Source organism: Pelodiscus sinensis, chromosome 15 (genome assembly GCF_049634645.1).
Source record: "Pelodiscus sinensis isolate JC-2024 chromosome 15, ASM4963464v1, whole genome shotgun sequence".
Taxonomy (NCBI): Eukaryota; Metazoa; Chordata; order Testudines; family Trionychidae; genus Pelodiscus; species Pelodiscus sinensis.
The window spans coordinates 15958527-15972149 of record NC_134725.1 but is presented as its reverse complement, the minus strand read 5'-3'; the positions used below and the strand labels follow the sequence as shown (position 1 = coordinate 15972149).

The window sequence follows — 13623 nt, the reverse complement described above, 5'->3', positions numbered from 1 at the left end:
CCCATGTTACAATTTACTGCCTAAGGAGCCACTAATAAATGCCTACGGCCAGAAAAGCAGCAGGCTGACCATACAGAAAGCTAGGTTTAGTTACACAAAAAGATCTGGTGAATCTGCAAGGCTAGGTTAGGGAACGGAGACTATCCAGGCCAGGTGCAGTGGAATATGCTAATACTGGCTCATTATACAGGGGTAGATGTGAGCTTTGAAATGCTATGGGAGCAAATACAGGGGCCCCAGGCAGCCTGATCTGCACCTTTCCTACCACATCCTTGTCCCTGGATCCAATGCTGCCCTTTGAAAGAAGGCTCCAATCCTGCAATTGAATCTAATAGCTCAGACCTTGCAAAGTCCCACTGACATCAACAAAACTCCGCACAGGCTGAGGAGTGCAAAGTGATGGATCCTGATGCAGAACCATGGCCTCCCTCTGTCTTCCATGCCAATCTAAAGAGAACTGAGTTCCTCTCACCTGTTTGTACTCCGTCAAGCTGCTCATTAATTTATTCACTTGCTCAGCAACCAAGGATTCTTTACCTTCCAACAACTTCTTAATGATCTGGGGGGAAAGGAAACCTTGAATGGCCCAGGTATTCTAGGGTCCTGCATAACTGTCCAGAACAATATTGGTCTGGGTTTGCTGCAGACCCGAGAGCTTCTCAGGCTAGATAGGTGGACTCATGCTAGCTCAGCTGGAACCAGCATGCTAAAAATGGTAGTTTGGACTTTGCAGCTCAGGCAACTTCAGGCTCCTAAGGCCACCCAACACCCAGGTGGTTCACCCAAGCCTCCAGCAGAGCCACAACATTCACCCATCCAACAAAGTAGGCTCCAGCCCACGAAAGCTTATGTCCAAATACATGTGCTAGGCTTTAAGGTGCTGCAGGACTTCTCGCTGAAACAGACCAACACAGCTCCCCTTCTCAAACATCCACGCTGATATTTTTAGTGAGCTGGTTCAAGCTTTAGTGAGCCAGCTAATGCAAGTCTGTGTACCGGGCTGGCGCCAGTTCCACTATAGACCTGCTCTGCCAGCTCTCAATTAAGTGGATAATTATGCTACTGAATCCAGAATTAGCATGTAGACACATCATAGACAGACCTTTGCTAAAGACACCAGTATGGCCTCCTGGGCTTATCTACATGGCCCTGCAGCTTGGACTAGGGATGCTGTGTTTAACCAACTAACCGTTTAACTGATAAGCTGATGCTTATTGGTTAATGATGTTGGTTACACTCTCTGGGATGCCGGGGAGGCTGCCCGCTCCACTCCCAGGGAGGAGGCTTTAGTGTGGCAGGGACGTTTCCTCCCCAGGGGCTGCCAGGGACGTGGGGAGGCTTCGCAGTGGGCTCTATGGTATCAAGTTTATTTAAGCTGTATACTGCGGAGTCTGCAGAACGTGTAACCATGTAATTGCTGAGCTCTTCAGCAGCTCCACGGTTACCTATTTAAACGGCTTTTAACATCCCTCGTTTGGACTATGGATGGGATCACTGCAGCACCCACAGGGAAGTCCTTCAAAGAGAACAATGTTGATGTGAACTAAGTACCTTTTAGTCTGTGTCCACATCATCCTTAAGAAGCAGTTCTAGTATCACACTTTGATGCACTCTGCAATTCGCCTCTCCAGACGACAGGGCCATGTAGCCACAGCCTCCATTCTGCCTTTTAAAATATGTATCTATTCCCTTACATCAGCAGTTCCCAGCTGCCGGGCTGCAGGCCGGTGCCTGGCCGGGCCATGAACAGCTGGCTACGGCAGCTGCCAGAGCTGAAGCTAGCTGTTTTCTGTGGCTCTGGGGGGTGGAGCTGAGGTACACATGGCTGACCAATAAAATGTATTTGCATATTCATTATCTGCATAATGAATAAGCAAATATGCAAATAAGATACTACTGGTCCACCAAAAGTTTGTGAATGGGTTTGCTGGTGCACAGTATAAAAAAGGCCGGGAACCACTGCCTTACCCAATGAAAGAGCCAAAGAAGAGCTCTGTGTATTTCAAAAGCTGGTCTCTGAAGTGGGTCCAATAAAAGAAATTATTTCTCCCACCTTATCTCTATAATGAAGGGGAGACCAGACAGAAGAGTGATTCCCTCTATGTCTAGCTGCTAAACTTCCAGATTGTGAAGGCCAGAAAGGGACCCCAATAGTTAGCTTGGCTGAGCTCTTATGGAACACTGGTCAGAGAACTACATTCAGTAGTGAAGGCACTGAGCCCAATCAGCTGTGGTTAAATTACATTAACAAGTTAAAAACAAATGAAATATTTTTTCTAATATTCATTTTCCATGTAGCGATGCCTGTAGGAATTGCCACTGAAGAATGTTCTTTAAACCCAAAGGGAAGAGGAAAGGGGTGTGGTCTGCAAAGTCATGAAGAGGATGGTGGGGTGGCCTGTGCAGTTGTGAATGGGGGCGGGGAGAAGTGTCCCTGAGCCAGTGTAGTTCATGTTGCTACAGTCATGGTACAAAAGTCAAGTGCAGGTAGCTAAGCAAAGGGCCAAAGCTGTTTTTAATTCTTGGATTTCCTAGAGGGAAGGCACACGCTTTAACCTTCCTCCCACAAAAACTCAGTTAAGATGCAACATCCAGTTTGCAGAGAGGTGCTTCGTGTACGCAGCCGCACAAGATAAATGAATGGTCTAGGCAGGTATCAGACTCAGTTCTGAGTGATAGCAGCCTAGGTTCCTTGACTTGCTGCGCAGCCTTGGGTAAGTCACTTCCCATTGCTGGAGTTCAGCCTCCTCATCTGTAAAATGGGGATTGTAATTCCTGTCTCCCAACACAGTACTCGTGAGTGTCCCTGACTGTACAGTACTCAAGCTATGTTGACACTAATTTGAGACCTGTGGCTAGCCTGTGCTAGTTGACGGGGCTTGGGCTAAGGGACTGCTGAATTGCAGTGTACATGTTTGGGCTCTGGCTGGAGCCCAGGTTTGATGACCCTGAAAGGTGGGAGAGTCCCAGAGTTTAGGCTGCAATTAAACAGCTGGCATGGGCTAGCCCAGCACTCTCTAACTTCAGTGTAGGCAGACCTTCTGAGCCATGAATAACAGGTGTTGTAGAAGCACTGAGTGTTTATTATTTTCAACTAGGCCCTGAAAACAGTGGCAGTGACTGTATAGCAAACTATGGCATAACACTGCAGCCTGATACCCCTACCTCCCTACCCAGATGAATGGAGCAGCCACAGTCTAACATGATTTACCTGCTCGAGTTTATGGAAGGAGCTGGAACTGCTGGTTGTCTCCATTTGGAAAGCAAGGACGCAGCGGACTAGAGGAAGCACGTCAGCATCATCTAGCTCCCATAAGCCCTTGCTCATCTCCTGAAAGAGCAGAAGCGCCTCTTCCAGATTTTTATCTTTACATCTCTTCACAGAACCCCTGGAAAAATTAAATCCAGAATCACCACGTTAACACTGACTTGTCCCAAACACCTCCAATGGAGAGAGGAAAAGAATTCAGTGTGCAGCTGAGTACAGTATAGTCACTGAGAGGGACAAGGAAAACTACAGTGCATAATTTGCCTGGCTTTTGCTTAGCACCCATCTCTATAATATGTACAGCATGCATGTTTAAATTATACTTATTAACTTAAACCTAGAAGCCTAGATTTTCATAGGTCTTCACTGATGATTACTGGTTCTTCACTTGTTTTCTTGGCAAAAACAATCAGTATTACACCATTTACTTTAAAAGATACTAACACATAGACAAAGGTTGGGGCCAAGGTTGATAAAAATAAAATAATTCTGAAAAATCTCGAGGCAAGAAACAGAGAAGGGGAGGCAGAATACGATCCAGCTGGTGTGGTATAATGTAAGAACAGCCAGCATTACTGAATAGAGGAGCATTAGTTAGATTTCATTCTACTTATAACTCCAGCTTTATAAAGCAAAAATCAACCAAACCCCCAATATACCCACAGATGTAAATATATAAACCAAGCCACTGCTCCAGAATGAACACAGCACAAAACCCCTCATGCAGGGAAGAGAGTGACTCCACGCATAAAGCATCCCTTTATTTTGGGCTTGAGTCCACAACCATGCACCCTATAGCACAGGGGTGGACAATAATTTTTAAAAGGGGGCCACTTCAGAAATTTCCGAAGTAGCCCGGGGCCACCCTGGAAGGGGTGGGCTTCGGACAGAAGGGGCAGGGCCAGGAGACTTCATGTGCTTCTCCTCACCCTGATTGGCCTGGGGTGGGAGAACACGAGAAGTCTTCCCCCTCCGTCCCCCTCCCCGCCCTCTAGAGAAAAATGCCAGCTGTTTTAAAACAGCTTGCATTCCCTCTAGGCACCTAATAGGAGGAGACCTTGTGCACTTTCCCTGCCCCCAGGTCAATCAGGGCCTGGGGGTGGGGGAGTGCACAAAATCTCCTTGCCCCTGCAAGAGTGCACAGCAGCTAGAGACACGTCAGCAGTTTTAAAACAGCCAGTTTGTCTCTCTAGTCGCTGTGCACCCCTGGCAGGGTGGGGAAAGGATGTGGCGAGACTACACGTGCTCCCTGCCCCCAGACCTTGATTGGCCTGGGGGTGCACAAAGCTTCCCCGCTCTTCCCCCTTTCCCCACGGCCAAAGGCGCACAGCAGCTACAGATAAAAGCCTGCTGTTTTAAAAAGCCCTGATTGGCCTGGGAGTAGGGGAGAGGCAGGGTGGCTGCGGACCAGATCCACTGGGGTGGTAGGCCGGATCTGGCTCACAGCTGGCCCTTTTCCCACCCCTGCTATAGCAAGTTTGATTTCAGTAGGAAACTGTGGATCCCCTTGCAGAATGGGAGTGTAAGTCAGAAACAGATCAACATCTGAAACCCAGTAATGGGCTACGGTGGAAATGTGTAGGCTGAAAACTAGCCTTGTTTTGTTTTGCATAAGGCTGTGTCTACGGCCCAAACATCAGACTTGAGCAGCTGGCTCTACAGTCGCTATCACTTTCCAGGCAAAATCGGGGGTAGCAATGCTTAATTTGAGGTCAAATGAAAGAGATATAAATCTGAACGAGCTACTCTCCCTCACTACAGAACTACTTTAGCCAAGGTATCTGTGAGTCCCTTTAGTTGCCAACACAAATTGAATAGTCTTTTACTTGCTTTCAGTCCTTGCGTTACTGTAGCTTCCAGCTCACTCTCTCTCAGTTGTGACAAAGGGAGGTTAGTGCGGTTAAGTTTTTACACTTCTGAAGACCTGGCCTAGGTATAAATCTGATTTAAATAATGGAGACTGCCTATTTCCTAGAACTGGAAGGGACTTTGAAAGGTCACTGAGTCCATTCCCCTGCCTTCACAGCAGGACCAAGTACCGTCCCTGACAAATTTTTGCCCCAAATGGCCTCCACAAGGATTGAGCTCACAACCCTGGGTTTAGCAAGCCAATGCTCAAACCACTGAGCTATCCCCCCTCTTAATAAGGGAAATGAATGTATAATAATTACAGACTGACTAATCACATCACACAGAGACAGGACATCTGTATGCTGAGGAGACAAGGGGACAGTGGGTCAAAATGAGAGACTGTGTAATACTGTACATCAGGCATGTCCAAAGTCCAGCCCGCAGGCCAATTGCGGCCCGTGTTCCAGTTTAATACGGCCCCACAGGTAATTTGGCAATATCTATCTTTTATGGCCTCCAACGAATCCATATGTATTGAGATGAATACATTGTAAAATCTCAGTTAATGTCAGTTGGTCTAAATCAGTTATAAATATATTTGGACACAACAGGTATACTTGGTGTTATGTTCCTGTTCATATTTTTTTAACTTAAAAGTTGACAGACAACCTTTATTACCAATAATATGTAATGTACTTTACAATGTTCCTGACATATATTTCAGCTTCCTGGATTTTTTTTTCATCTGGCCTTCAGATATGAAAGGCAGAGTGATTTAACACCTGTTTAGATTTGTCATCCATGTGACGAAATGAAAAGTATGCCGTTTGCAATAAACTTTGCATAAAATAGTTAATTTGCATTTAATTTTAATGTTTCAAAGAATGTCAGGCAAAATGGTCGGCCCTCACGCTTGTTCACTTCATCAAATCTGGCCCTCTTTGAAAAAAGTTTGGGCACCCCTGCTGTACATGAAGTACAGAAGAGCCCTGGTAGGAGGGCTGAGAGAGGTTTAAGACTAGACATGCAGGGAGCGTCCACAGCTGGATGCATGTGTTTCTACTAGTGGTGCACACCCACATATGTCTTGGTGCACATAACAAAATGTATTCTGTATGTGGACGGAAAAAATTAGAGGGAAAATTGTTGGAAGAGAATTGAACTTTGCACTAAGCCTTGCACAACACCCACCTTCACTGCTCAGTACTAGCCACTGCAACTTTATCCAATCCCCACTTTCAGGAATGCTAATGTTAAAAACAAGGACAAGGGTGGATTTGGCAGCTACTGGAGGCAGGGACTGTTTTTTTGTTCTGTGTTTGTACAGCAACTAGAACAAGGGGGGAGAGGGAGGCTTCCAAGATACTACTGTAAACAATCCTGAAGAATGGGTACAGAATAAACACTTTTGACCCTTAAAGGGAAATTAAATTTGGCCCCAAAGGTAAATCCGATAGAAACTTTCCTACTATTAAACCAATCCACTGAACCCCGTTTGTCTGAAGCGAACAGACGCTCCCTGCAGCGCACAGCTCAAACCCCGGAGCAGTGAATCCAGACAGCGCGACTATAAACAGAAGGGAGGCGACTGGTCTCCACCCCTGGCACTGCACGAAGCGGGGACAGCGCTTCCAAGGCACCCAACGCCGTGTCTGACACCCCCTCCTCCCCTCAATAGGGCTGAGTCTCTGAGCAGCCATGAACTAGTCCCTAGGGCCAATGTGCCCTGGCTCCTGGCCAGCGGCAGCCGCCTCCCTCACCCACGCAAGTCCTGGGCGGGACCGCCTGCAAGGGGCGCACGCCCCGGTCCCGCTGGCTCCATGCAGGGGAGATGCTCTGCAGCCCGGTCGGGGCAGAGAGTTAACTGCCCCCGCACAGGAGCGAGCAGCCGGCGTGCGGGGGCAGGGGGCGAGCTCCGCGCCCAGCACTCACCCTGCAAACTGCTGCAGCTTGTCCAGGAAGGCGAGCACGGCCCGGCAGAGTCCCGGCCGCGCCTCCCTCTGCCCCAGCTGCCGGTAGAAGGCGAGGCAGGCCTGGGCCTCCTGCGCCGCGCCCATGGCTCCCAGAGCGGCCAGCGAAGCGAGCCAGGCTGCCCCGGACGGGGATCTCGCCAGGCAGCACGTGGGCTTAGCAGCTCCGGGCCTGGGCGCGCTCAGCTGCCGCGGCCACCATAGAACAGGGCGGGGACCGGGCTGTGCAGCCCGGCTGCAGCGCTCACGGGAAGCCAGACTCGCTCCGGCTGGCGCGCCAGCCCCATCTAGTGCTGCAGGGGGGTCTAGTCGCGGTGCAGGGTCCCTGCCGCGCTCGCCGGCGCGATGCCCACCCAATGCAGCCTCCACCCGAGATGGGCCGGGTTGGAGAATTCTGGGCGCCCCTCCGCGCCTGGGACCCCGTTTCTGCTCCTCTTTGCACTGCCCAGCTGTGGTGCCCGTCATGCATGTTCCTTCCTGGGCTCCCCTGACAGCGGCTGTGCCTGTGCCTGTGCCTATCTAAACTAGGGCAGGAAGTGATTTTCTCTGGACTATGCCTGAGCTCTCCAAAGGGAGCCGCACCTCGGTTTGAAATATTTTAGGGATCTGCAAATGAAAAAAGGTTAGAAGCGCCCCCTGAACGAGAGGAATTGAAAAACTCTGTACCCTTAGGGGCTTTCAGGTATGGATAAGGGGACAAGCTGTGTTTGAATACCACTTACCTGATCTGGAGAGTTAACAAAACTTGCCTGCCTAAGGATATTAAGAAATGGGTAATTGTGTAGTCCATACAGTTTGTATCAGCTACAGGATTAGTCAATAAGGGGAGGTGCTCTGTCCCGGCTCACACTGGGTCTCAGACCTACCCACGCTGTGACTCCGCATTTTACATGTAGTAAGAGCAGAGGTGCAGTAGCCTCAGACTGGAACTGAGCAGTGCTGGCTCACATCAGGTCCTGCACTGCTGCACCTCTGCCTCCTCAGCCTCCCCCACCTGCATAGTGGAGACCTGGAGGAACCAGTTTTTAAGCTGGCTTCCCCCAGCTCCTGCTCCCCCTACCTGCTGCTTCTGTTACAGAGGCAACAAGGGGGGGAAGTGAGTAGCTGAGTTGTGACTTGACTACCCCTAAGACTAAACTTATTGGGTAGTTGACTACTTGACTAATTATTTACATCCCTAGCCTGGACTAGGATTTTAAAACAGGCTGGGTAATATGGCTATTTAAAAAACACTTTTTCTCCTAATTCAGGCAGCCTCTTCACAGGAAAAGACACAGATCCTGATTCAGAGCTCTCTCTGGTGTGGAAACTGAGTGACTCCACTCCACTGAAGTCAGTGAAGATACAATTAGGCTGTGTCTAGACTGGCAAGTTTTTCCGCAAAAACATCTGCTTTTGCGGAAAAACTTGCCAGCCGTCTACACTGGCCGCTTGAATTTCCGGAAAAGCACTGACAATCTCATGTAAAATCATCAGTGCTTTTCCAGAAAAACTATGCTGCTCCCGTTCGGGCAAAAGTCTTTTTCCGAAAGAGTTTTGCGCAAAAGGGCCAGTGTAGACAGCATAGTACTGTTTTCCGCAAAAAAGCCCTGATCGTGAAAAAGGCGATCGGGGCTTTTTTGCGGAAAACCGCATCTAGATTGGCCACGGATGATTTTCCGCAAAAAGTGCTTTTGCAGAAAAGCATCCTGCCAATCTAGATGCACTTTTCCGAAAATGCTTTTAACGGAAAAGTTTTCCATTAAAAGCATTTTTGGAAATTCATGCCAGTGTAGACGTAGCCATCCTGTGCTTTGCGGTAGGGAGGAGCCTGCATACTGGGATATTTTGACAATGTTTTTACAGACCCATGGGCATCAGAAATATTTCTCAGTGGGTTTTTGGTGGGAATTTGTGCTTTCACTGTGTGTTGATTGTGAGGCTTTTTATAAAGGACTTCTGGTGGAGGACTAAGAGCACAGATGGGTGGTTAGAAAGCAGCTAGTGTAGTTGACAGAACAGCCAGTGGAGGAGCAAGAAGGGCCTAGCAAGAAGGTGATAGGATGAAGGACATAATTCCTCTTGGGACCTGCAAGTGATGAGCCTCACATTTAGCACCAGGAGCCTTAACATTGGTAATGGAGGTGCTGGGGCATTGGTGTGAGGTGTTGAGTGATCACACTGCAGTTGTTGCGGGCCAGCTGTAGCTCCTCACAACTGTTACATCAAGCATACAAAAAATTAACTGCAGACAGTTAAGGCTGCTTAGGGCAAACAATACCCATCTCAAAATGCAGGCAGTGGAGAGTAATGCCTCATGCCACCTTCTCTCTCGAACTCTATCTCACACACCACGCCATGAGAAAAATAATAATTGACAACAGTCACCATTCCGCGGCCCAGAGAATACCCTTCCGTACGGAAAAGCCAATGGAAGCTCTGGCACTCAACTCTCTGCTGCTCAGTTAAGAACCAGTCTGGTAATGGGAAATCCATCAAAGTGGGTGATGTTGTGGAGCTCTGCAGGGATTAGTAAACAAGGTGGCCAATATTCTTGAGATCACCGATGGATTAGTTGGATTTCCCATATGGTGGTCCAGTCACTATTGGAACCAGTTTTCCCATTCTGTCCTCTCTTGTCAGGAACAAAAATACATTAACAGGACAGGGAGCTATTACATGGTGATGCTGACCTTAACTGATCATCACAAGTGGTACGTGGACATCTGTCATGGGGCCTGGAAAAGTCTACGGTGTAAGAACTTTTCAGGTCTTTAGATGGAACACAATAATGACATTGATGTAGGGCAAGTTCTCAGTGTGATCTTTAAGGTCGCAGTGAATCTACCATCCATGCTGAGCTGGTTGAGCAGAACAAGTGAAATCTCTGTGCCTGGCTGGTGCATGGGTGAGGTCTCTTCCCATTTGCAGGGAAGCATCTTTTACAAAGACCAGGTGGGTCACCAACAACACAGAACCAGAAGGATGTTCGTTAATATTTTTTAAAGCTCTCCCTTTCCTTCTGAGAATGGGGCTCTTATCCCCATTGATTGTGAAGACAACAGGAAAGTTTTGGAGGTGCTCTCTCAATCACAGGGTAAAGTCTCCCCATTGCCATTCGGAGGAAGAAATTCCTGCTCTCAGCCTGAAAATAGACAGTGTCTGTGCCCAGCTGGAGGAGGCAGTGAAGCACCTTTCATTCCTCTCTTACCTATTATACCTCTGTTGTTGGAAAAGGCTCTGACTGCATCCTCCTCAGATACCAGTGGAACATTTGTCTCCAGCCCCTTCCACTCTTCCCATTGTGATCAATACCTGCTCAGTGAAGACCCAGTTACAAGAAATCTGCAATACAAATCTCCTTCTTGTGACAAGGGCTTGCTTCCTCTCTCCCCTTTCAGCCGCTGAACAGGCATGCTGGGCACATACCTTTTTACTGTCCCTGGGTGAACAGCATCTCTGACCGTTCCTGTCCTGGTCTCATCGAACACACTGTGTCCCAAATCTCCAGCTTTTGGCCGCCACCTGGCTCCGGATGGAATCATAGAATCATAGAATACTAGGACTGGAAGGGACCTCGAGAAGAAATCAAGTCCAGTCCCCTGCCCTCCTGGCAGGACCCAGTGCAGTATAGACCAGTGGTTCTTAACCTTACTGCAGCCTGCACCCCTTTGGTTCTCAAAATGTGTTCTCACACCCTTTATTAAAAATCGTTGAAAGTAGGTCAGTTCTTTAAACCTAAGATATATCATAAAAATCTGGCATGTCTCATACCCCAAGAAAGGGCATCTTACAACCCCAGGGTCTGCGTGCACCCCAGGTTAAGAACCACTGGTCTAGACCATCCCTGATAGACATTTATCTAACCTACATTTAAATATCTCCAGAGATGGAGATTCCACAACCTCCCTAGGCAATTTATTCCAGTGTTTGACCACCCTGACAGTTAGGAAGTTTTTCCTAATGTCCAACCGAAACCTCCCTTGCTGCAGTTTAAGCCCGTTGCTTCTTGTTCTATCCTCAGAGGCCAAGAAAACATTTTTTTCTCCCTCCTCCTTGTGACATCCTTTTAGATACCTGAAAACCGCTATCATGTCCCCTCTCAATCTTCTCTTTTTCAAACTAAACTCAGTTCTTTCAGTCTTCCTTCATAGGCTATGTTCTCTAGACCGTGAATCATTCTTGTTCTTGGAATCATGCAGTTCTTCACCCTCAAACCAAGCCATGGTACTAGCTATGATGACCTCTGCAGAGGTGTGACTTAGGCTCACAACCTACAATTCTGTCCCCTCTGAGAGCAGGCCAGTGGTGCATACAGTCTCCAGACAGCCTCCTTAAAGTAAAGTATTTGTTTAGAACTCAAGCATTTCAGCCCCTCCCCCTGGCTGAGAAGTGTTTTTTAACTCAGCAGTTCTTATGAGCACCAAGTTCCCCTCCTGGAAACAAGCTTGCTCCCGTGGAAACAGGACCCTCAAAGCTGGTATCTTCAAGCCCTAGAGCCTTCCTGGACAAGTGCTCTTTGTGAGCTGACGAAGACCTTGAGCCATGCAACACTAGCCTGTCTGCTTCCCCACCCCCCACATTCAGATAAAGAAAATGGTCCCAATCCAATGTTGGTGGAAATTGGCTGTAGTTCCAGTGGCTGTAGGTGCTGGTTGGGATAACTCAACTTTTAATGTGATCAACTGGGATGAGTGGTGGAAAATTGCAACTTGATGTAACTGGAAGTGACTGCTGCTTCTTGGGATGCCCACAGATAAAGCCAAGCCTGCAGTTGCAGCCACGTTGTTGTATTCTCTGCCCTCTTTACAAGTTAGCATAGAAAGCACAATTCCAGTGATTGCAGACATCAGCTCCCTCTGATACTAGTGAAAGTGCATTAATTTCGCTGGTGTTATCCTTGTGTGAATCAGGAATAAGCTGGGGCAATGACTTATATGGACCCATGATGTCCCAGATTCAGGAATATTCTAGGCCTAGAGACCTGAGTGCCCCAACGTTTAGAGCCAGGTCTATCCCCTGCCCTCTCATGCAGTCCATGCATACTCCGTGCTGGTGCATCCCTCAGCACCATCTGCCATCCTCTCGGCCATGTAAAAGGGCCCAGAGGCCCCTACCCCCAACACTGGATGTGGCTGTCAATACATCCCTATAGTCCCTGGATGGGGGTATCTCCACGGGCTGGCCCTGCCTAGAGTCCCCCTGTGGTCAATATGAGCTAATGGGGTGGTGCCTGCAGGCAACAGTGTATGGAGACTCCTTTGCCCCCCCCCCACCTAGGAGCTGCTGCCAGAGAGAGGTGCAGGTCATTTATGGGAGCTGCTCCAGGTAAGCACCACATCCTTCACTCCCAGCTCCAGGTAAGCACCACATCCTTCACTCCCAGCTCCAGGTAAGCACCACATCCTTTGTTCTCTGACCCATCCTAGAGTCTACGCCCTACATCCAAACACCAACTCCTCACATTCAAACTCTGTCCCACAGCATGCTTTCCAAACCCTCTCCTGAACCTAAACTCTATCCAGAGCCTTAGTCAGGTACTCGGGGGGTGGGAATTTGGACCTATGATGGGCACCACCAAAAATTCTACAAACCTGATACTCCTGGGGATAAATGGGTGGATACTCAGGTCCTGTGTTCCTGATTCTTTACTGCCTTGAACCTTGTGTACTTACTGCACGTTTGCAAAGTGGGGGTAGAACAGTACCAAGTCAGAATGCTTTGTTCATGGCTGTGCTAGCGGTGGCATTGTACGTCCATTTCCCACAGGTGTAAATGGCTGCACAAGGTGCAAGAAAGGACAGAATCAGGCCCAAGGTATGGTGAGGTCCATGCTGTATGAATCTGGCTCTAACAGCCCTTGCGCTCTTGACAAAAGGTAGGGAGAAAGGGGGGAAATGCATTTTTTTCTAGTTTCCCCATAGGAAGGATTTTCAAAACCTATAAATTCACTTTTGACAAATGAACGGCTAAAGAAGATTAACCTTTTTGTTAATCCTCTATAATGGCTTTAGAATCTCCTTAACCAATAAGAAAGCGATAAGAGCCCGTTTCTTTTCTTTTTATCTAGATCTACATTGTTCCTCTTGTCTATTTTTTTTCTTGTTTTATTTTCCTTTTCTTTTCTAATATGAAATAGCCCTGAGATCTTATCTCTGCAGAGGCTCAGTAAACACAACATCAGTAATCCCTTTCTTTTATTCCTCTTGGGTAACAGGGTGCAAAGAAGTGTCTGCCGATTGGGATTTGATTACCAGCTGCTATCAAAAGTCTCTTTGTAAGATCTGCGTGCTAAATCCCATAATTCTTTGATAAAAGAAGTATTACCAGTCCATTTTCTGAAGTGAAAGGTATGGGGGGGAATGAAAGAAAGCAATCAGCAGAGATACTAATAGGCTAAGTGCATGTGTCCGTGTGGTGGAAAGGCAGGGACAGCAAGGGGAAGCTGGAGAAAAAAGCCCTTTGTTACAGATGGGAAGTAGGTGCATAATTTTTATAGCCAAAACCATGAAGATTCTGTTTGCACTTACACTCTTAGTCTGGATTGACACACAT

The 13623-nt window shown here is 48.0% G+C and overlaps 1 protein-coding gene across 1 annotated transcript in view; it reads right to left on the bottom strand.

Moving 5' to 3' along the window:
- Positions 1-7394, bottom strand: part of LOC102458487 (tRNA (32-2'-O)-methyltransferase regulator THADA-like) — a 54920-nt gene extending 47526 nt beyond the window's left edge. Inside the window, exons 1-3 of the mRNA XM_075898236.1 lie at positions 7052-7394; positions 3212-3389; positions 473-559 (exon numbers count right to left, since the gene is read on the bottom strand). Of these exons, the coding sequence (XP_075754351.1) occupies positions 473-559; positions 3212-3389; positions 7052-7176 (390 nt within the window). The 5' untranslated portion in view covers positions 7177-7394. The remainder of the gene's footprint in view (positions 1-472; positions 560-3211; positions 3390-7051) is intronic.
- Between the last annotated feature and the right edge of the window lie 6229 nt (positions 7395-13623).